A 23,622-nucleotide genomic window follows, 5' to 3' on the forward strand; every position below is an offset into this window, starting at 1 on the left:
CATTGCTGTAGAACATAATTTATCATTAAATGTGTCGGAGAACATAAAGTGGTCACCATTGGGAGACTCTTTCCCTTGATCCCCTCACAACATAAACCAGAAAGGGAGGTATTTTTCATTAAAAATGAATGAGAATGCGGTAGTGGAAGAATATGTGGCAGAGTAAAAGGGTATCCTTACTCTGCCACACTGGAAATGCAAGCAGTGCAATTATGTGGGTTTATTCCAACACGGATACACTTTGGATAGAGCTCTAGAATGACACACGTTCATTCATATGACCTAAAGACTATTATGTATTTTAAATATCCAGAGGGGAAAACCAAAAAGGACAACTGAAAAACCAAACACTCAAACATAAAATGGTTATTTCTGTAAATTAAGAGAATGGTCTGTCTTTTTACTAATGTCTCTGACCAAGCGGTTACAGCTGCAGATTGAACAGATTTGATGAAGAACTGTGCGTTTCCAAAATCTAAATTGGACTCTGTGGCCAGCAAAGACATCAAAATATAGAAGCGGCTTCTGTGACCTGGCGCAAAACCAAGTAGACTTTTCATAAACAGTTTTTGTTATCTAAGCTACTGTGTGATGCAACAAAAAATTCCCATCAAAGTCTGAAATAAAAAAAGCTACAGGAAAATACCAGCTAAAACGGCATATAAAGGCAACAAAAAACTTCCAAACAAAGTGATCATCCCAACACAGCATCATGAATTTTTAAATATGTTACATAACACATTGTTTGACGGATAATAAAAAATGATTTTCCATGTGTTATAACAAAGTAACTTTGCTGTCTTGAAAAATGAGTTTTTCCATTTTTTGAGCGACTTTATGATTTGATTAACGAGTTCAAAGGCCAGTGCACATATCTGTGCTACACAGAGTTTCAATTAACTCTTTTCTTAAAAGGCAATGTGGAAGATTTCAGAACAGGTTGGGAGAAAAAACACCTGATGTGTGATTTATTAAAAAAAAAAGAGGAAGAAAAAGATTTCCTAAACACGTGTGGCTGGCTTCCATGGTAACTGGAAGAGGAGGGGATTTTGCAGCTAGGAAAGAAAAATAAAGCAGCTGGGATATCGATTTGTGAGGGCTTGTCCTTCTGTGGATGTAAGTAAGCGTCTCAGGAGGCCGGTCTGTCTTTCAAAAAGAAAAAAAGAGAACCCTCCTACTGCTCATACAGGAGAAGGAGTCAGAGGCGCAAGTGGTGAACTGACAGGCATTCTTCCACTGGCCGGTAGACAGATTGTGAAAAGGAAAATGTCACACAGCCCACATTGTTTTCCATTTAGACGAAAAGAAGAGTGAGAGAGCATGTTCTCCACAACTAAACAGAATAAAAATAACATCATAAAACTATTCCACAATCGTCTTTGAAGAACTTTACTAAAGAATAAAAATGTAAATGAATCTCTAAAAATCCATAAAAGGAGTACAAATGGTAGATATTATTGTCACAAGCTAAATGGATGGAACAAAGCACAAATGACTCAAGATGGCTGTTGTTTGTTTGGGTTATTCAACTCTTTGCAAAGACATGTTAAAGAATGCCTCTACAGATGGAGCCCATTTCCCATTACCAGTTTCCCTCCCCCAACTTATGACAGAACAGTGTGTTAACAAAAAGCTCACAGTTTTTACATGCACTTGTCCCTAACTGCGCTTTTCCAAACAGTCTAGATCGACAACAGTTAACAAACAACACTCAGACTTTGCTGGACAACTGCCCTGGACTGTCTTGTCAGACAGACTGAGAGCCAAAGCACAAGTGATGATTATCTGTTTCCTGAAATAGCAAGATTAGAGTAGCATCTTCCATTCCACTGATCTGGTGCCCATGTTTAATTGGCTTTTCATTCTTTTTCTGACTGCAAGTCTGAGCAGTTAATTCCGACCTAACAGTCTCCTACAAGAATGTGAGTAAAAAACAACACTGAACATTGGTGTCGGTTTTCAAGGAAACTTTTACATATACAGAAATCTTGGAATCCTCAGAAATGTAAAAAATGTTTCCCACTTGGGTCAAAAGCAAAATGTACTACAAAAACCACAAGCAATAGTCGCATGCTATATATTTAACTGGCGACGTATCCTGGGGGATACAAACATTTGAGAGGCTGTGGGGTGAGACAGGGAAAGCGTCGGTCTCATTTCTTGGTTTCATGTTGAACAAGGGTGTTTGTTGTGAATATTTAGATACACTGACTTGTTCATAACGTCTTGGTTTAGCTCACGGGCAGCATTTAAAACTGCATGCCGCCTGTAGTGGGAAATCAACCTTTCAATAAAAGTTGATCTAGTTCACATATTTACACATGTTGGGGGGGACTTACCTGTTTAAAAAGCTGTTGTTTAGCATTAGCTTATTAGGTTTACATTGAAATTATGTGAATTAATTGCTTACATTTTTTTGGTAATCTGTCTCTAAATGTTTGTATCTCAGGCAATACGTTGCCCTTTTAGGGCTATAAATCAATATATATATATATAAGAGGTTGACAGACAGGGTGGTAAAAATTCCGTCATAATCTATTATTAACCGTCATTTTAATTTTCATATTTTAATTATTATAGCACATTTAATTATTTTTATTTTTGTTCACATTTTCATTTTTAATTCTGAACCTACAGGACTATATATGCTTATGCATTTATTTTGAAGAGAACAGATGAGACTGCATAACACCACACCCACAGTCACAGCGATTTATATAGAATCGTATTTTTATGAACCAATATCGATTCGTAAATCCCAAAAGATCTTTTGGTCTATGTTGTTTTCAGTTGTTGAATGAACAGTAGTGTGCCTCCCACGTGCCACGTTTGATATGAAACAAAATCTCAGATGTCAAATTCTGTCCATTTCATTAGGAAATTAAAGCAATAAATACAGTTTTTGGTGCTCTTTAATGTGGCGTGATATGTGACTTTAATGTGATTTTAATGTGGCTAGGCTACTTCCTGTGCATAATCAAACGCATAGCAAAACATTTGTTACAGTTTCGTTTTTGTTCTGTATCCAGTGCTCTGCTGTTACACTGGAGCGCACTCGCCACCAACTGGACAGGGGTGAGAATTACAGCTACAAATTACAATACATCACCCTCAGTGTAATCTGTCAACATGACGGACGGCCTTCAGATTTTTCCGTCACTGATAAAAAATTTCCGTCAATGACCGTAACCTTTTTATATATGTAAAAAATAATTTGGTGACTGTTTTGTAAAAGAAGTGATATTGTGACAGAAATTGATTGATTTTTGACAGAAAACTGCATCAAACAAATTCAATAGAGTTTGGGTGTAACCCAGTGGTTATTTTTTGGTATAGTGCCCAAACTAAATTTTTGTGCTATCAACTTCAAATTTGGAACATCACTTGGTTAGTCGTTTGGCTTTGATTGTATAGCAATTTTAGAGTGCAACATATTTTATAAAATATATATTATATATAAATAAAAAAATAGTATATTACATTATCTTTACTGTAAACTTAAACTATGTTATAACTATGTTATAACTTTTTTATACTTTATAAAAAAAGCTTTCAGCAATAGCATAGCAGCAATAATCTGTGTCATCTTAAAAAAAAAACAACAACCTTAGGTCTGTTTTCCAAAGCGTTCAGGAACTACAACCATTTGTTTAAAATGTAACAAGCACTGATAAACAAGTGTTCTGTATTCAGTGAATTTATACCCCCAAAGCAGCGACGTATCCTGGAGGATACAAACATTAAGAAGAATTAACTTGTATTATTTGAGTCCCAAAAAGACGGAAAACTGCAATAAATTAATTTTCTGGCATTTCTATGGTTTTGCCCTTTAAAGGGTTAAGACTGAAAGAACAATTCTTCCCACTCCAAATGACTGTGCTGGTCACATTAGATGTGGTTTGATATTCATTGCCAGAGGTTGTTTGCTACTTCATAGTGATAAACATCCTGTGTAATATAGGGAGTGTCATTCCCCTAAAGTATGTAACTTGAAGGGGAGGAAAAGCAGACAAATAAACACAACGAAAATTGACTTAAATGAAACTACTAACTGAGCAAATGACTATACGGAAATGCTATTTTCATCTCTGGCATGCCGTTCATTACCTCAAATATAATTTTGACTTATCTCTCAGTTTTTAAAAGCATTTATCAGGAAAAAAGCATTTACAATCAAACCCAAGAATATTTCTTTACCCTCTATTTACCTGAAGGTAAGGTCACATTTTGACCTTTGACGTGTACAGGAAATGTACAGGGAATATACTGTTAACATTTCCATAATGGACATGCTTACAGACATATAAAGAATATCTGTGAATTATAGGTTCAAAAAATGTTTTTAAAAAGAAGGATTTGTGGAAACTGTAGAGTAAAAATGATTCTACATGCTGGGCCAGACTCCAAAGATGAGTAACATATTAGTCACTAGAAAAATAATGGTGTTTTCCAGTGTTTTCCAAGCTGACCAGCAACATCTGTCTGAGATGAAGTGGTGGTGACCATTTTTGCCTTCAGCTGTTGTAAAAGTATTAACAAAACTAAATGATTTCTAACACGCATTTTGATTGAATGCCTTACCTTCAAAATACATCTTTCAACGTCATGTTGAGCCCATCTAAGACTTTATTTTCACTTTGAATGTTCTATAATCATCTAGAGCTGAAAGAAACACAGTCGTCAACTCTTCGGCAAATAAATAATGCAACTTCCTCTGAACTATGTAGTACCTTAGAAAAGAAAGGCACAAATTCCCTGTGATTGTAATCAAGGTATTGCATAACACGTGTCTGCATGGTCCAGGCTTCCAGCTGTTTTTGCGTGTCCCACTCTAACATGATAATGGTGGACAAGAGCATTGGTCCTTTATACAGTGCTTGTACTGCTTAGGTTTATTAGAATGATCAAAAATGGAGTCATTTAGTTTTCAAGTACAGAGCTAAATAAATGTAGTACATTGCATGGAAACATTTACTAAGGACATATGATTGGCTAACAACTTATGTTTCTTTCCAAACAGGGAGAACATCTTGTTCATTCACAGTAAAAAGTCTTGCTGTAAACAAGTCATCCAATGCCATGATTACCGAATGTTCACCGGGGTCACTGGATATTTGAGGCACATAAATATTTGCAGCTTTTTGGATGGGTTCAGAAAAGTACATTGTATCTTTGATCAGGTTTAGGGTCTAAAATAACTTGACAAGATAATTAGATCAATGCATATGATGTTTCAGTGTATTATTACATATACTGTAAAAATATTACACTTTTTATGACAGTTATTCCATATCACTACCTGGAAAATGTGATGTTCACGTATTCTCCCCAAGGCCTGTCTGCGTGTTCTATTGAAGTCTCAACATTGGACTCTCCTCCACATATACCATTTCTGCACTACACTTATAGATTACATCACTTTTCCCATTTTAACCTGAGGAAGGCCACAGTGGGCTGCCTATGAACATTCCCAGATGACTTGAATGTGGCCAGCATTATGGTAAACCTCCCTGTGATTTAACTGCCTTAATGTGGAGCCCGTGCAGGCTATCAGTAGATGGAAAAGCTGACTCTGGCTTTCTCTCCAGGTTTCTCAGCTGGAGACTACCAAATAGAAGCTGATCTAAGATGTCTAGACTTCCCCCTAGCCCCTGCTTGACTCACATATTCCCTATTCTTTTAGAAAAGGCGATAATACTTTGAAATAAAATTCAGACACAATATCGTTCTGAAAACTGCATGTGTAAGTATGTTCAGATATTTTCTTGCTGAAAATTAGAGTGGTGATGAATGCTCAGATGATCATTCATTAAGGTTTCCATTCAGCTTTAAACTAAAAATCACTATCCGAGTTTCCGAAATCTTATTTGACACATCTTCTAGAGTCTGCGTTTCATCATAAGGCTAGAATTACACTTTTCTTTGTTTACAATAGCGCCTATCATAAAATATTTCTCTGCATGCTTAATGCATTCTTTCAAGATGACACTGTCGGCTCTGAGCAGCTTGTGTATGGAAAGAGACCGAATACGAAGGATGAGAACGAATACTGTTATTACTCTAACTGGACACAGAAATGAAATGAATAAAGCCAAGCAGCATAAATCGGAGTAGCATAAAAAAAATATGCCAAAAAGGCATTTGAACATTCCACTAAGCTCTGGGTGAGAAAACAAATGAAAAAGAATGCATTGAGCAATTGGAAAAGTGATCAAAGGAAAAAAAGCAACAATAGTTTCACAGGCGTAGTTTCCTCTGTCTGGAAAACGATTTAATGGGGGGCCTGCAGCAAAAACCTGCACCTGTGCCCTGATAGAAAAGTTGACTGCCAGTGAGACCCAATTATGAACTAAATCCAAAACATGCATTATTAACACATTTGCTGTTGCTATTCCAGAATATTAGGCTTTAAGTCCTGCATCGATTCGGTCCTCCATGTATTCTTTAGCTTACGGAAACAAATTAAAGGAGAACTCCACTTCCAGAACAACAATTTACAAATAATTTACTCACCCCCTTGTCATCCAAGATCTTCATATGTCTTTCTGTCTTCAGTCGTTTTTGAGGAAAGCATTTCAGGATTTTTCTCCACACAATGGACTTCATTGGTTCCCCGATTTTGAACTTCCAAAATGTAGTTTAAATGCAGCTTCAAATGGCTCTAAATGATCCCAGCCGAGGAAGAAGGGTCTTATCTAGCGAAACGATCTGCCTTTTTTTTTGGAAAAAAAAAAATTGTATACTTTTTAAGCACAAAAGCTTTTGTAGCACAGGCTCACGTACTATTGAATCACGTCGAAAGGTCATGTGGAACGTAGATGAAACTACAGACCCAGTGTTTACAAAGCGAACGCACAAAGACTAAGAAAGTGCTAGCACGTCAAACGCTGTTTACAAACAAAAAGGTACAACGATGTCGGACGATTCTGAAGTTGTAGGAGAAAATAACATGGAGTTTTTCGACATACTCTACCTTTTTGAGCTGGAGTACACAGACGATGAACTTGTGGTGATTCGAAGACGAGATTCATAGCAGTGATGGCAAGTTCAGATCATTTTACTGACTCGGACCTTTGAGTCTCGTTCAGCAAAAAGAACAAATCTTTTTTCAAGGCATTTCGTTCATTTTAGCAAAATCAGCATCAAGTGACAGCCCCATAAGATGAACGAACGACTCAAAAAACCCGATTACTCGAAACAGGCGAACTAATTCCAGTACAGAACCTAACAGGATGTTGCATTCAAACTACATTTTGGAAGTTCAAAATCGGGGCACCAATGAAATCCATTATATGCAGAAAAATCCTGAAATGCTTTCCTCAAAAAACATAATTTCTTAACGACTGAAGACAGAAAGACATAAAGGGGTGAGTAAATTATTTGTAAATTGTTGTTCTGGAAGTCGAGTTCCAGCTAAACGGCACCTTATTTCTGCATTTTACAATGCATTTGTAAAGATATCCTAGTATGCAGTTCAGCTGCAAAAGTAATTTTCACAAAGGGACGACATCTAAATGGATATACAATACATTTCTCATTAAATGCTAAATTTGGTTGTGTTGACAAATTATTATTTTATAAAATTTTTGACAGATTCCCCTAACCAGCCATGTACACACATCGCTAAATGACATATTTTGTCCCCAAAATGGGGTACTATTAATTTTGTACCTTGATAATCATGGAACATAAATGTAAAAATATTTATTTGTACTTTTGGAAGTTGCTTTCAAAATCCATTTGCCTTAAAAATTTAATTGGGCACAATGCCTCTGAACAGTTTTACACAATAACAGAAGAAACACATCTGTATTGAATTCACTTACATTGACGTTGTTGGTAAGGGTGTTGACAAACTTGAATCCTGGGATTCTCTTGTCGCTGCAAACCACTCCGACATCCTCAGTATGCTTACAATCAGACACGCCAATGCCATTAGACTCACACTGGGCCAAGCTCTTCTCATTCCCCTTGCAGTGAACGTTGTCAAACCAGATACGGCCTAAAAACACAGGAAGTCAGTGCATAAATATTCTAGAAGGCATCAATTTTCCATTAAGAAATATTTCTGCATTTTATTATTATGCATATGAGTCTACATGATTTTTTTTTTTTTTTTTTTTTTTTAGTGCTGGTCCATTTAAAACTATATACTGAAGACAAAAAAAGGTGTCCATGGACATGTGCTAACTTGTACTATCAAAAGAATAGTTCACCCAAAAATGAAAATTTGCTCAAATTTACTCACCGTCAGGCATTCCAAGATGTAAATGAGTTGTTTCTTCATTGGAACAAATTTGGATAAATTTAGCATGAAATTAATTAGGTGAATTGAGGGTGAGTATATTTTCATAAATTCTTCATTTTTTGGGTAAACTATTTCTTTAACTGCAACGTGATTTTACTTGAGGAAAATGCATCAGTTTCACACTATATCATTCTAAACACTAGCTTACCTTCTCCCTTCCCATATTTAGATGATGGAGACCAGGAGACAGCTTCAACATAACCCAGTTCTCTGCATACAACTTGGGCTGCATGAATGGTGAAATCATCATCACACACAGTCCCCCACTCTCCTTCATAAAAGACCTCAATGCGTCCTTCGTTATGCTTGCGCTTCTCTCCTGCCAGACGTAGCTGTATTTTGGGTATATCTTCAGGAAGCTCTGGTGCAGTATAAAGCTCCTGTGCAGGGTCTTCGTAGCCCGGATGGTAACCCAAGTGCTCATACTGCGCGTGACTGAATCTCCATATGCTCAATAGTACAAATGATACAGACCAGAGGGCCAGCATAATGACAGAGAGGCTCAGAAGGTTTTTATGGCCTGCAACAACAACAACAAAAAAGGTGTGAAGTGAAGCAATGGAAATAGTTTTTATTGTTAGTGTTATTTAAAGGCAGCACAGAAAGACATTACTGATGCTAAAAGACATAATTCATGTATTTTAAGATTTCCAGCTGGCCATTTATCTATACTTTTTTAATCAAAAGCACTGAAAGTCATGAGCTCAAGGAGAATAGCATGTGAATTTTCACCCATCACCAAATCAGCCCACATCAAAGTGTGCAATAATGAGGACAGAGAGAGACTTGTTTAGTCCACACTGCAGCATATTATTCCTCTACATTAGTCACGACCTAAGCAGAAAAATATAACATTCACTTTGAATACCAAGGAAAAGAATCATATTAGAAAATACAGTTTAACTAAGCATAAAAGTCTGACAGATGACACTTTGATTGGGATGTTAGATATTCTCTTTCAGTGGCATAATTGGACGTGCTGATGGAAGTATGGTAAGCATGAGCAGATGAGGTAATTGGTTTCCACACTGGGGGGAAAAAACATTTTATACACAGTGGAGTGCAAAATTCAATTAAAAAAACTGTCATTTCAAATCTGATTTAAACATGCAAATACACAGAATGTTTTAGGATGTAAATTGAATAATAATTATTTAGGAATCTGCACTAGCAAATTTGTGACATTGTTAAGTTTTTTTGTGCAAAAAGTCATTTTTAAATATATAACATGGCTCATCAGGTTTTGCACAGACATGTCCAGTGCTGTTTTTCCATTTCAATTACCTCTAATTCTAATGCTAATAATATAATTATATAATAAAATTATTAATAAAGTGTTACATTTAAAAAGCTAAATACACAAGGTTCTCACACTTTTGAACTCCACTCTGGAGAAAAAAATAAGTGATTAATGGAGTGAGTCTTCAAGACGTTTTGGTTCTTTTGTACCCACTTTCATGTAAGCGTCTGTCTAAAAAAAAAAAAAAAGTTTGCTTCCAAGTGTTCCCTTAAGACTGCCACTCCAAGATAAAAGAGGCAAATCTACAAAAGCACTTTTTTTAAGACTTCCGCTCACTTTCTCAAAGCGTTTTTGTCTAAAATACATCAAAATGGTAAAGCCTGTAACCTGAACTAAACCTAAATATGTAAACTAAATTACAGTTGCATTGTCCAAATGCATGTGGCAAACAGACATGGACACCAGAAGTCTCAACGAAATTTCAATTTTCTGCTCTACAACAACCTAATGTGGCAGTTCTTTTAAAAAAAGTGCTTGGCCTAAAGTGAATTTCAGCCTACGTAAAGCCCACCACACAGTCCAGAGTGCTTATTTAGAAACATATTTGGTATAAAGGTTGTTCGCCTGGACAAGACCTATTGCTCTGAGCCATCTACAACTTTGGAACTGCCTCACATTCCTGTCCTAAAGACCTGGTTCTTGTCTGTTAGTATTTTGCACTTCCACACAGCAAGTCCCTTGACCACCATGAATAAGATTCTGACAGGAAATAAGGGTTCGCGTGTCTAGGGGTCACAGTCCTGTGTAATACTACCTAAAAACAATAACCCAGTGTTCTACCTGAACCAAAAGCAAAGGCACACTTTTGCAGAGGCTGTACATTAATAATGAATAATGTAAAGAGGTTGTCATTAAAATACATATTATCCAATCACATAAATCAACACCATGGCACAACTTTTACTTCTCATTTAGTCATAAACTACTTGTAATTGCATCCTATAGACTGTCTCGAGCATGACGTCATAGGTAACCATTAGAAGTATTGTTTTTTCCATCTTCTGTCTTAGAAGGAAACTGTTCTGTACTGTACTGTAGAACCAGAACTTCGGGTAACAGACTTTAAAACGAAATATTCACTACAACTCTGATCATTTTCTTTGAAAGAAGGAAAAAAAATACGACTATACAATAGCTTAATAAAACAAAGCAGATGCAGTTGTTAGCTTACTTTTGCTGCGAGTGCAAGTTTCACAGTAGAATACTCCTTCGAATGTGAATCTCTGCTTCTCTCAGCTGTTGCACATCCCCTAAACTTTCACTGGTTGATCTACAATTTCAGGAAAGTCGAAACAAAGTTACGCCTTGTTGAACTGCCCCCTCACGCCCACCACTGTGGGCTGGTGACCTCATGGACCACCAGTCGCATAGGCACATAACTGGAATTTTTTGAGGGAACAGACATTATGTACGTGCCTAAAAGAAGTTGCTTGTTTTAAACCAAAAATAATAATTGGTAGAGCACTTTGGATGACTGGTGGAAAGTTCTCTGGAGGAGGGAAAGCAAACAAATTTCACTAATAGCAGGCTACTTGTTGGTGTTGTTGCTTAGGTTGGGACTAATTACTGTAAGACGAATGTCGTTAGTGAACCTCACATTTATGTTCGCACAATTCTTGAACGAATACTTTTTTAATTCGATCTTGTTGTGAACCGGTTAATGATTCTTTTTGATTCGTGCCGGAATTCGGCATAGCATACTAGCATACACACTGTCCAGCTTAATATCCATGTCTTAATATTTCTGCCATGTAAAAATAATGCAGTAGAAATAGAAACAGTAGTATGTTAACGTTACATACGAAACATTGGTTTTAATAAATACCTTTTTCAGCAAAGAAGTTTCTGCTAAATAAATTGTGTACGATTATTTTCTGCCAATGCAAATTATGTTAGGTTCTACATATATTTTATGAACCTAAACATGGCTGTAAATTGATCTGAACGAATAAAAGTTGATCAGGGACTACATTACGGAATGATGCAAAACAACAGCGGAACGTTACTGCTTTTTTGAACTGGTTCTTTGAAACGAACAGTTCGAAGGAATCGTTTCGCTGAAATAATTCACTTCCCATCACTAGAACTGTTCTCTTGTGGGATATTAATGCACGTATACTGCCATCTTGTGGATAACTTTGCATTTAGTAACGCGGAACTTTAAATTAACCCATATATGCTAATTAGGATTCACTAGTCAGACAGCAGATGTGTCCTGAGAAACATGATTTTCTATTTGCTTTATTTGTTTAATTATGAATATTAGTGAATAATATTATTTCTAAAAAGCCTGGTGATTAAAAACACAAAATATATCAAGAATAAATAAATAAATAAATAAATAATACATATCCTACTATATGTATGACAGCAGTCACATTCTCCCTCTCTCTTGTATTTTCTTAGGCTCCTCCCCCTAGTCCTACTTCCAAGATCATTAGTCTCACCCTCTGCACTGTATTCTCTCACACTTCTCTGGTTGAAGGAAGGAGGGAAGGTTATTTCAGAAATGTTCAATTATTGCAGGCAGCTCTCTCACTAATGGATAAATTCCTGAAGTCTTTGGATATTAAACTGTCTGCAAATGTACCCCGAAGATCGGATGCTTGATCAAAAGACTTCATTTTTCAAGTTGCAACCAGGGTAATAGGGACATCCCGGAAGATGGTAAACCAGACTGAAGGATATGTCTCAGAGCTAATAACTCGCTCCACGACTGCTTGTCTGCTTTTCATTTTTGTGCTCTCCACCTTTCTAGGGAACGCTCTGGTGTGCACCGCAGTGGTACGCTTCCGTCATCTGCGCTCCAAAGTGGCGTACGTGTTTGTAGTGTCTTTGGCTGTCTCAGATCTCTTAGTTGCCTCTCTTGTAATGCCATGGAAGGCAGCTGCTGAGATTGTGGGTTTTTGGCCGTTCGGCAGTTTCTGTGAAGTATGGATAGCCTTTGACATCATGTGCTCCACTGCCTCCATCCTTAACCTGTGCATCATAAGCGTGGATCGTTACTGGGCTATTGCTATCCCGTTGAGCTACGAGCAGAAAATGACAAGAAGAGTGGCATTTGTCATGATTGGAGTGGCGTGGACGCTCTCCGTTCTGATCTCGTTCATTCCTGTGCAGCTGAGTTGGCATAAGAGTCTCCGCCATAAAGAAGACCTGGGAGAAATGGCTGAAAAATGCGATGCCAGTTTAAACCGCACTTACGCCATCACTTCATCTCTAATCAGCTTCTACATCCCTGTCTCCATAATGATTGTCACTTACACTCGCATCTTCCTCATAGCTCAAAGGCAGATCCGAAGGATATCAATGCAAGAGTGCACCATTAAGCATCTTCAGTCCTGCCAGAGCTGCAATAAAGCACCTGAAGAGAAGTTAAAAAGCTCATTTAAGAGGGAAACCAAAGTCCTGAAGACCTTGTCCATGATCATGGGTGTGTTTGTCTGCTGTTGGCTCCCTTTCTTCATTCTCAACTGCATGGTGCCATTTTGTGACCCTGGCCTACACAACGCCGGGCAGATCCCATGTGTCAACAAGACGACTTTTGATGTGTTTGTATGGTGTGGGTGGGCAAACTCTACCTTGAATCCTGTAGTTTATGCATTTAATGCAGAATTCCGCAAGGCGTTCTCCAGTCTCTTGGGATGTGGGAAGTTGTGCTCTCGGAATACGGTTCAAACGGTTGACCTCAGCAACGAGCTGGTGTCGTACCATCACGACTCTACGAACCTTCGAGATGTTCACCTCTTTGGTCACCCCTGTCTGCATCCGCACGCTGTCAGGGAGGAAAATGATAAAGACATGTGCTTTGACACAGTGTCACAGATGGATGAAGTCCCCTATGAGACTGAATGTAACTTTGTATATGGGGAAAGGCCTGCTATGCTAAGTCATGGAGAAACACAACTATCACTGGATAAAATCATACCATTTACAAAAGAAGATGAACACGTGGCTCAGAATGAAAGCGAATCTCCTAGCATCTCTGGAATACTGTGATCTGTAAATATGTTAGGTGGTGTGTTTTGAAAATAATTATGCTTTAATGTATATAACAAACTGAGTAAGACTATGAGTAATTGAACTGGCTTAGAGAAATGTTCTTGAGGGCTGTTTCTACAATCATTCAACTGATCACTCACTGTGAGATACAGAGAGAAATTCCATATAGAGCTTCACATTTATTTTATTATATAAAGCTCATAATGCAGTATCAACTATTATTTCTGCCTGAATAATGCTTAGTCTTTTTCAGTTAAATGTGGATATGTTTCAGTTAATGAAAAAAATAATAATCATATGTCTGTCATCTTGAAGACAGCTTTTGTTTACTTTACTAAAAATGAATAACAGCTGACTTTGAAATGTCCTCTGTTTACTCTTAAAGGGCAAAGGCACTGACAGACTGACAGTCTTTTCCCCCTCCCCTATTTCTGAGCATGGCGAATGAGATCAAATGAAAAATAAGTGATTTCACACAATTATCCTGAGAATTCACAGGTTTTACATATCGGTCTGGCATAACTGTGACCTTGTGTCTAAAAAAAGCTACTGTTCATTGAATAGATTCGTTCAAATTAAGTCCACTCTGTTGGAGGTCGGGAAATTCTTAAAGATACACTGATAAACTGAAACTTGCAAGATGTAAATGTATAAAGGAAAGTTTACACAAAATAGTTCAGGGAACTTGTCCTGTAATACTTCATCTTAAGCTTTTTTTATCAGCATTATGATAATTTCTTTAAATTACATGCAGCTTTTGTTTCCTCATATTATTTAATGTACTATACTTGGAATATTTGTACATATATTATATCATTTTTATCATTTTATCATTTAAAGTGAATTAGTAAAGGCAAAAAACAATCAAAATTGTGAAAAACAAATCAAAATGGTGAAATCACGTTCAGTGTTACTCACATTCCAATATACATTCACATAAATTGTGAATTTAAAAAACTAAAATCTTAGTTAATTTTTTTTTTTTTTTTTTACAAAACAATAATTCAAATTCAACATTGATGTACATTCTCTTAAGCAAACAAAGACAACGAATGAACACACATCTTTTACCATATTTGTTTTTATTGAGAGTTTTGTACTAAAACATGTTTTGGACAAAATATAGGTTTTATGAGTAAATGTTAAGAACAATAGTATACAAAAAAAAACAAAAAAAAACTGATGGAATGTATATTGCCTTTAGTAGCAACATTCAACAAACCATTGACAATGAATAAATTAAATGTTTGTTCTGTATTGCTGTATTTACAGGAAAGTCTAGTATAATCCAATACAAAATATAAATATAACATGAATCATTGTGATAAAACACACTCATCCTGTTTAGTCACACGCTCGCACGCGACGAACTTTAAACAAGCCGTATTTATATGTATGCACATTTTGGACACTTTCCAACCAGCGGACTCTTCTGTCTGTCTAATCTGTGAAGGATTGAAAATCTACACCAAGTAATCGGCTTTGTGCATCAGGTACGGAGGTAGAGACTGTCATATGTTTATACAAACCGATCTTGATAAAAGTCTTCCACAGCACAGTTATTTATGCTGCCCGTTCGCGCTGGTGATATTTAGAAGCCACAAGTAACAAAACAGCTCAAAAAAGTGTCACATCCCACCCCAAAACTCATTGTCTCAGTCTATTAAAAAGGCATCAGCCTTCTTACGTGCATTAGGAACATTTGCACTTCTGTGAAGATGGGGTGGCTCTTACAAGAGCCTTTGGTTTATGGAGTGTGGTCTGGCAGTCTACTTCTTCTTAGCGGCCGTCTTCTTCGCCTTGGTAGCCTTGGGCTTTGCGGCTTTAGGCTTCACTGCTTTGACCTTCTTAGGACTCTTTGCAACTTTCTTCACCGCCGGTTTCTTCACTTTCTTCGGGCTTTTGGCGGCTTTCTTGGGCGCAGCCGGTTTCTTCACTTTCTTGGGAGACTTCTTCGGGGCAGGTTTCTTTACTGCTGCCTTCTTGGGCTTCGCCGCCTTGACCGCCGCTTTCTTCGCGGCTGGTTTCTTCGGTTTCGCCACAACTTTCTTGACGGGCTTCTTGGTGGCTGGTTTCTTGCTCACCTTGAAAGATCCAGATGCCCCGGTGCCTTTAGTTTGAACAAGCGCCCCCTTTTTCACCAGGGATTTCAAAGCAATCTTGACGCGGGAGTTGTTTTTCTCAACGTCATATCCACCACCTGCCAAAGCCTTCTTCAGAGCCGCCAGGGAAACTCCTTTGCGCTCGTTGGAAGCGGCAACCGCTTTTACGATAAGGTCAGACACGCTTGGTCCAGGCTTCTTCGCCTTTGCCGCCTTCTTCTTCGGGGCTTTGGCCGGAGCAGCCGCGGGAGCAGGAGCAGTTTCTGCCATAGTTTCAGGAAACTTGGAGCTGATGTCACGTAGTACAGAGCTGTCAAACAAACAATGTTTACATCCAACAGCTGAGGGCGGGATTTAAACGGGAGATGAGAACCATATAGACTCAACTGCCTCAACCGACGCTCTCAACAGGACAGAGTCGTTCGTAGATGTGTTTTCTGATCTTGAAAAACACAAGGTTTTCCGCTATAAAGAGCGATGGATTGTAGACTTTAAACCACGTTCCGATAGCTGAGTCTTTCCTCTTTAAGGGCAGCTTATGTTTTGTGCAAAACATCACGCAGTTTATTGTACAATAATAAAAACGCGTCCAAATTTAGTGCGAGTCGCAGCGGGAAATATCGCACTTCCTCTGTTCTTTTGTAGATTATATATTCAAATTCGAAAATCACAACTACAATGATGGACACTTTGCATAGAGAAGACCCTAATCTATACATTCGTGGTGGTTTTAGACTGAGAAAGCTCACGGAATAAAAAAATGAAGCGTTTTTCTTTAGTGAAGGTAACACAGATCAGCGCTGTCGCCATTTCAACCTCCCCTAATCTCACGGTGATTCTTTCAACAATGATCTATTAATAATCATATCTGTACATCCAGTACACAATTCGAGTAACTTATATATAAGCAAGTTTCCCAACATTACACATTTAAAGACGTTGCCTATTAGTAATAAAACGGGAGTTTGTATCGTCTAAAGGGAAAGTGTTCTCCTCAGTCGAGGAGTGCCATAGCAGAGGGAAGCTAACTTGGTGTATAATGTTGTAATTTATGAATTTATGATCATTTTTGCAACATTTTAATACTTAAAACACTTTACTGTTATTTTAAATATATTTAGTGGTTGTAAAAGGCCACTTAGTCACTTGTTATTCGTATAGGCTTAATAACTGAGGGTTTTCACTGCGTTGCTTCGTTGTCCATTGGGGAACTATTGTTGCACGTAGTTTGTGTACTGGGATGTTGATTGACTGTAAACAATAAAACTATTATTTTTATCTATCACACGTGTTTATGAAATATTTTATGCATGCGTGTGACAGAATCTCAACTTTTGATTTTAGGCGAAATTTGAAGATTTTGTATGTAGGCTATCTAGGTTATTCAACATCTGATCACATGCTGTTTACCTGAAAGCGTATGAACTCACGGCTATAGTATATTAGTAAGAATAATAAAACATCGACCAGGTCACAAAAAGATAATTTCTGTGAGAAGTGTGACTTTTATTAATAGTTAATGGTAAAAACAAATTATAAAACGGGTGGTGATCGGTCAGTAAGTCGTTCCAGCAGTTTTACATCTCACAACTTTGACCCATTGCGCAAGTATTGTTTTTGTTTGCTTTCTGTTATATCTGCCTGCCAAAGAATATGGTACTTAATGAATTTGCTTAATAAAATCATGTTTAAATGAAAATAATGGTATTCTTATTTATTCTATTAGGTGGTATCGTGTGAATGCAATCAACACATTGTGTGCCGTGCCTAACAACGCCTTTTAAACCATCACCATATTTACAATCAGGCGTCTTATACCTTACTTAATTAAAATGCACAAATTACAGGTCAGGACTTTTGATCATTCAAATTAAATGTATCTTGTGCTTAATCGAGTTTGTTGTTGAAAGTTAAGATTTTATTAAACTCTTTTATTTTTTTTATTATTAAGACAATTCAATAATCGCAATTCCTCCGCTTGAAGATAAAGTCCCTGACATTACGAAACGTAGTCATGCAACATAAATAACCATCCGCAATGGGTGCTGCGCACAGTGCGCAGTGATACTAGACGACGTAGAATAGAACATGATACGCTTTATAAACCGATAAGCACAGCACAGCAACGCTTTGTGCTGTCATTCGCTATTTTAGAGACTCAATGACTTTTTATTTTTTATGGTGTAATCGTTTTATAAAGGCAGTAGCAAAAACAAGTCACTCGAGATTATGTCTTATGGAAGTACTTGTGCCTGACAACCGCATTTAGCCATAAATATTCACAGTTTTGCACAACTCCTAGTGCTTTATCACCGAATTATGTTCAAGGACACATTCCAGCGTCATTTGTTAAAATCAATATCTTACTAATAAACATTAATTACAATATAATTAATAGTAATCAATTATAATTAATAATTATAATTAGTAATAATTATGAAAAAAAGTATATAAAATATAATTATAAAAAAAAAACATTGAAATATTAATATTAAAAATAATTAAAAGAAGATAAAATATGAAAACTTCCGATTTCCTGACATTTCTATCTGATCACTGTCAAATCATGTTTATGTTACTACAACACTCACTATAAGTTAATTTAGTAAAAAATACTCATAAAATGCTTGGTTTTTTATCCATTTTAAAACTTGATTGTTGTGTAGTGAAAAGAAAAGAATAGCAAAGTTGCCCTAAAAGACAATAAGACATTAATTTGCTCTTTTAATTGAGTGTTTGGGCGGCTCTTAAAAGAGCCTTTTTTGAAAATCCGGTCCAGGTAAAATTTAACCGCCAAAACCATACAGAGTACGGCCTTGACGCTTCAGAGCGTACACTACGTCCATAGCCGTCACAGTCTTGCGCTTGGCGTGCTCGGTGTAGGTTACAGCGTCGCGAATGACATTTTCAAGAAACACTTTCAGTACACCTCGCGTCTCTTCGTAGATCAGACCAGAAATACGCTTCACACCACCACGACGCGCTAAACGGCGAATAGCTGGCTTTGTGATTCCTTGAATGTTGTCTCTCAAAACTTTGCGGTGACGTTTTGCACCACCTTTACCAAGCCCCTTACCGCCTTTTCCACGACCAGACATGATAACAAACTGAACTCGATCTCGAATAAACCTGAAATGGGTGGTGCTTCAAGGGAAGACTGAGAATTATGTCCTTAAAGCGGACCTAGTGGAAACCATGCTTGCCACAACCCCCACTGCGGGCGGAGCTGACGTAACAATGAAAGTAGGGAAGTAGGTCTATTGAGCGTCAATTTCTTTAATTTGAACAGCTACAGATCATGAATTCGAACAAAAGATATGCGTATATATAGAGTGCTTTATGTTGTGGTATTCGTGACATTTCGGTAATTAGGACTGACCTGCTTTATCCATTTTCGTTGTCGTATGGTTGTATCACTTCATAGTTTTTCTATATAGTTTAATTTACATTCCTTTTGGGACCTTATGCAGTGCGTTCTTGCAGTACATTTGTGTTGTAGTGTGTAAATTTCAAAGAATTACTGATTGGAATAAGCGAGGATATGCAAATTTTATACACCTCTGCCGAGTGTTCTGATTGGTTCAAGACGGTCTCGATTTTTATTGGACATTTGCTTATGATGACGCATGGTGATTTGTCCCTGGTTTGAATGCCCTTCCCAGCCGGTTTGAACCGGTTTAATGAACAAAGAGGCAATTCGTTCATCTGATTTTCCTTTACAGGTAAACAGCGTGTTTATTGAAATGATTTCAATCATTTATTATTATAAGTTTTCTCAAATAATAAATAAGCACAAACCACTGACAATCAAGCAGTGATTTCACATATGATACTTTGCCTTAGGCGCTTCAACAACAGCAGCAGCAGTACAATCAAATCAAACATATAACAAAGACAAGATTTGCGGAAAACTGCAATGCTTTGTATAATTAGAAACAGGAAGACTAATGGTTGTAACATCAGGGGACTTTGATTCCATTGAAGAGCGCAGATTAGTCAGAATGCAGATTTAGCTTTCAGACATTTCATCTTTAGGACATCAGCTTCCATCATAACCCAGTGGCTGAAAATGAGAGCAAAGGAAAATATCAAACAAAAAAAAATCACTTTGCATACTTTCTTGACTACTAATTTATGAATGTAAATAGGTTTGTACTAAGACAAGATAATTAGCATTACTTCTGTCACAATTTTAAGCACACCAAACTCAAAAAAAACAAAGACATTACAAATTCCTTTGTCTTTTACCTGGTAAATTCCCACTTCATAGCCTGCTTCATCAGGACGCTGCCATATCTGATTGGATAAGATTTTCAAAACAACCAATCCAAATGCTACAATGACAACTCCCAATGAATTTGCAGTTATTGCCTCTGGTGGTAATGCAGAATAAGGCAGCGTCCCATTGGTGTTTCCTTTTCTGAGAAGAGAACCAATAGAACAACGCATTTGCCACAGCAATACACTAAACTGAATGCGAGTTCAACATTAAAGAGTACACCTTTTTTACCCTGTTCTTTCTACTTTATACCTGAAATCTTAAAAATATTTATTTTAGCATAGTGATCAGATGAAGATCTTGCTAACATTAATAGACAGATGCAGTTAAATATAAGTTCTTGCAGTTAAATCAGATCTTTACCTCAACAGCTAATGCCTACTCAGTTTATGTAGTGTGATCACTTACAGTGCAAAAAAGAGTTTTTCGTTGATCCCTGAGATGCAGGACACAATGCTTAGCACCAAGATGATTGCTCCCATCCAAACATGAGCTGGCTTTACAAGAGCACGTGCCGTCATTGGAGTGCAAGGCAAGAGGAACGCAGTAAAACCTATGATCCACTAGAAAAAGCATCAGAACAACTGAGAATTTCTGTAATTGTTATATCACTGTTGTCCTCCATTTACATATAAAATATGTTAAACTACATTCTTAGTATCTAAACAGTTAAAAAGTAACAGTTTCTTTCAAACACTTTGGATACAATGTCATTTAACATTCATATGTAGATGGTTCATAGTTTATCCACTATTAAACCTCTTTTTTACAGAATCACTCTACATAAACAATTTACAACATGATACTCACCTGTGCAGTAAAAAGCGCAGTGGTACAAATGCCCACCCAGCTATGGAGGGAATACAGGTTGGCTGTGTGGTTTGCATTATGGTAGTCGAACACCGCACAAAGCCCAAGAACAGACAGTATGAAAGAAAGGAGCAGAAGCCCAGCGTGTAACAGCTTCCACGGGAGCTTATTGTGACCCCACGTCAGAGGAATACGGTACACTACGGCCGCTGGTTAACAAAGAAAAAAGACACTGATGATCATGACAACTCTAAAAAGTCTGTTCAAGCCTTTTTCAAATGTAACATGCCAAACTTAAAGGTTTAGTTTGCCCAAAAATGAAAATTAGCCCATTATTTACTCTCAACACTCAAGGCATCTTAGGTGTATATGACTTCCTTCTTTCAGTCGAATGCAATCGGAGTTATATTAAAAATTGTGCTCCTCCAAGCTTAATAATGGCAATGGGCGCATGTTTCTTTTCAACAGTCCAAAACAAGTCCAATAAAATGCATCCATCCATAATAAAAAGTGCATCACATGGCTCCAGGGGAGTGAATAAAGGCCTCCTGTAGCGAATCAGTGCGTTTTTGTAAGAAAAATAGCCATATTTAGAACTTAATAATTACTTTAATCTAGCTTGCGCTAACAGTTGTACATGGAAGCCGCTCCGGGCGGATGACGTAGGACGTATGTGTAGCGCATGCACCTGTAAGTCTTGCGAAAACCAACGTTTGTTTACAAGAACAAAGGAGGCACAGTTTCCTTACTTTAGCAAAGGAAAACCAGTCTCCTCTTGGCTTATATCGAAACCCCTTGATATTTTTCTTTACAAATCCTCGTTTTGTACTTCTAATTCGTGACCGTTGTTTTGTTTTGCTTTCTCGACTGCGCATCCGCATTTGACGCTTCTGAGCGGCGCATGTGCAAAGCCGACGTCCTACGTCATCAGGAGCGGCTTCCATGTACAAGTGATAGCACAAGCTAGACAAAACTGATTATTATGTTTTAAATATGGATATTTTTCTTGAAGCCAGAACAATTTTTAATAGAACTCCAATTGCATTCGTCTGAAAGAAGGAAGTCATACACACCTAGGAAGCCTTGAGAGTAAGTAAATGATGGGCTAATTTTCATTTTTGGGTGAACTAACCATTTAAATCTAACTATAAAACATCCACACACTTTTTACAACATTAAAGGAGAAGTCCACTTTTAAAACAAAGAGTTTTTGCAAAGTGAACATGCAAAGAAGATCAAACACCCTTAACAAAAAAGGTAAAATCATTTACAACCGTATTTGGAATCGTTTGAAGCCGCATTTAAACTGCATTTTGGAAATTCAAAATCGGGGCACCATACCAGTCCATTGTATGGAGAAAAATCCTGAAATGTTTTCCTCAAAAAACATAATTTCTTTACGAATGAAGAAAGAAAGACATGAACATCTTGGATGACAATGGGGTAAGTACATTATATGTGAATCTTTGTTTTGGAAGTGGACTTCTCCTTTAACTGTTCAATGTCGTGTTATCACATTATAGCTACGGTAGCATGACACACAAGCCAAAATATTACTCAATCAAACGTACCATTCCCATAAAGCACGAGCATTCCAGTGACCATGAAGACCGGGTGCCAGTTGAATTGCTTAATTGAGCCGTCCCATGCAAATCCACCTCGATAGCTATAATTCCAATGAGCTACTAATGCCACACAGGCGATCCCGAATGTCAGGCACAGCAGGTAGGTTAGGTAAAATGCAACAATTCCTCTCATCCTGTGAGTGCTGCAGAGACAGACAATACACAAATCTTTAAGTTATTTAGCCTGAGAAATTTACTTGACACATGTACAAAATGTCCATTGGAATTACAGGTGTTTACAAAGACATAAACAACATTAACAGCCAGTTTCTAATTTCTTAACTTACCTTATAAAATATCTCAAAATCCAATAGTCTACAGTGACTCTGAATTTAAAACAAAGAACAAAGGTGTAGACGGTTGTTTTTAAGAAGAGGAGCACATCTGAATGTACAGTACCTTGAGCTGGTAGATTACAAATTTCAAACAACCTCGTGACAGCGTTTCTTGTTGATCTCAGTTCCTCTTTTCATGATTCCCCATTATGATTTTCGATTTCGTCTGCAAATAGAACAGATGGCAAACAAACAGTAACAAAATGAGGAAGAGCAAAAAGGGACAGCTACCAGTGATAAGGATGAAATGGACATTATGTCACTCAGCACTACAAATACCGTAAAAATACAGAACTTAATAAATAGAGAACTGTTTAAATTACTTCCATGACGCAAAAGAAACAACGCAGCAAAAGTTGTTCTAAAAATAAGACGCGCCGTATTAATGTTTAGTGCTTTATTGTTTCTAAAGTTTTTGTAGTTTTTTGCATGATTATGGTAAGAGTTTGTGTATAAAAATGTTGTTGTTTTTTCTTTCTGTGACGTAATGCCAGTATGAGGACACTCGAAAACAGACGAAGTACCCGCACAAACTATTTTCAGTATTGACTGTTAACATAAGATGATGTGATTTTAGCAGAGGTCATGCCAGAGTAAGAACCAACGTATACAAACTTAACCAGCCAGCTTACGATGTTTTTGGGAAACGCAGCCCTGTTTGCCGACATGACATTTCCTGTTTAACCGCAATGCTTCATGGGAAGTGTAGTGAACAGAACCTGTAAATATTATGTGTTATATATTATATTTCGAGTACTTTTTGACAAAACACCCAAATAAATTACGACATGCGTATAAAAAAGGGACACAAACGAAATACTCTTACCTCATGAGATTCATGAGATCTGTCTTCTAACGGAA

The 23,622-nt window shown here is 37.2% G+C and overlaps 5 protein-coding genes across 10 annotated transcripts in view; 1 reads left to right on the forward strand and 4 right to left on the reverse strand.

The window, feature by feature from the left end:
• Positions 1 to 10,912, reverse strand: part of loxl2b (lysyl oxidase-like 2b) — a 33,871-nt gene extending 22,959 nt beyond the window's left edge. The window contains exons 1-3 of the mRNA XM_051109134.1: positions 10,780 to 10,912; positions 8,457 to 8,828; positions 7,827 to 8,002 (exon numbers count right to left, since the gene is read on the reverse strand). Of these exons, the coding sequence (XP_050965091.1) occupies positions 7,827 to 8,002; positions 8,457 to 8,796 (516 nt within the window). The 5' untranslated portion in view covers positions 8,797 to 8,828; positions 10,780 to 10,912. The remainder of the gene's footprint in view (positions 1 to 7,826; positions 8,003 to 8,456; positions 8,829 to 10,779) is intronic.
• A 1,360-nt stretch (positions 10,913 to 12,272) lies between these two features.
• drd7 (dopamine receptor D7) lies at positions 12,273 to 13,623 on the forward strand. Its single transcript, XM_051109135.1, has one exon. The coding sequence runs from the start codon at positions 12,273 to 12,275 to the stop codon at positions 13,605 to 13,607; it is 1,335 nt and encodes a 444-aa protein (XP_050965092.1). The 3' UTR covers positions 13,608 to 13,623.
• Positions 13,624 to 14,737: 1,114 nt separating this feature from the next.
• On the reverse strand, positions 14,738 to 16,053 carry LOC127164954 (histone H1). Its single transcript, XM_051109145.1, has one exon. It carries the CDS (start codon positions 15,980 to 15,982, stop codon positions 15,380 to 15,382), a length of 603 nt encoding a protein of 200 aa, XP_050965102.1. The 5' UTR covers positions 15,983 to 16,053; the 3' UTR covers positions 14,738 to 15,379.
• Positions 16,054 to 18,423: 2,370 nt separating this feature from the next.
• Positions 18,424 to 18,834, reverse strand: zgc:153409 (uncharacterized protein LOC767650 homolog). Its single transcript, XM_051109146.1, has one exon. It carries the CDS (start codon positions 18,808 to 18,810, stop codon positions 18,499 to 18,501), a length of 312 nt encoding a protein of 103 aa, XP_050965103.1. The 5' UTR covers positions 18,811 to 18,834; the 3' UTR covers positions 18,424 to 18,498.
• A 578-nt stretch (positions 18,835 to 19,412) lies between these two features.
• Positions 19,413 to 23,469, reverse strand: LOC127164952 (lysosomal membrane ascorbate-dependent ferrireductase CYB561A3). 6 transcript variants are annotated; one of them, XM_051109141.1, is made up of 8 exons: positions 23,394 to 23,469; positions 22,858 to 22,927; positions 22,714 to 22,752; positions 22,373 to 22,569; positions 20,802 to 21,010; positions 20,400 to 20,554; positions 19,961 to 20,132; positions 19,413 to 19,775 (listed from the first exon to the last, which is right to left on the reverse strand). In XM_051109141.1, the coding sequence occupies exons 4-8, from the start codon at positions 22,557 to 22,559 to the stop codon at positions 19,752 to 19,754; spliced, it is 747 nt and encodes a 248-aa protein (XP_050965098.1). In that variant the 5' UTR covers positions 22,560 to 22,569; positions 22,714 to 22,752; positions 22,858 to 22,927; positions 23,394 to 23,469; the 3' UTR covers positions 19,413 to 19,751. The 6 variants fall into 6 exon arrangements, with proteins under 6 accessions (XP_050965098.1, XP_050965095.1, XP_050965101.1 ...); XM_051109138.1 differs by having other exon boundaries at positions 22,826 to 22,927; XM_051109144.1 differs by lacking the exon at positions 23,394 to 23,469 and adding an exon at positions 23,286 to 23,375.
• Between the last annotated feature and the right edge of the window lie 153 nt (positions 23,470 to 23,622).

This window comes from Labeo rohita, chromosome 5 (assembly GCF_022985175.1).
Source record: "Labeo rohita strain BAU-BD-2019 chromosome 5, IGBB_LRoh.1.0, whole genome shotgun sequence".
NCBI classification, from domain to species: domain Eukaryota; kingdom Metazoa; phylum Chordata; class Actinopteri; order Cypriniformes; family Cyprinidae; genus Labeo; species Labeo rohita.

What these genes read in the sequence shown, in the direction of transcription:
- drd7 (XM_051109135.1), top strand. Translation starts at nt 12,273, where the DNA reads ATGGTAAACCAGACTGAAGGATATGTCTCAGAGCTAATAACTCGCTCC.
- LOC127164954 (XM_051109145.1), bottom strand. Translation starts at nt 15,982, where the DNA reads ATGGCAGAAACTGCTCCTGCTCCCGCGGCTGCTCCGGCCAAAGCCCCG.
- zgc:153409 (XM_051109146.1), bottom strand. Translation starts at nt 18,810, where the DNA reads ATGTCTGGTCGTGGAAAAGGCGGTAAGGGGCTTGGTAAAGGTGGTGCA.
- LOC127164952 (XM_051109141.1), bottom strand. Translation starts at nt 22,559, where the DNA reads ATGAGAGGAATTGTTGCATTTTACCTAACCTACCTGCTGTGCCTGACA. An exon ending in GAAAAACTCTTTTTTGCACT is followed by an intron (nt 20,133 to 20,399) that starts GTAAGTGATCAC and finishes TTCTCTTCTCAG; the next exon opens with AAAAGGAAACACCAATGGGA. An exon ending in ATGAAGTGGGAATTTACCAG is followed by an intron (nt 19,776 to 19,960) that starts GTAAAAGACAAA and finishes TCTCATTTTCAG; the next exon opens with CCACTGGGTTATGATGGAAG.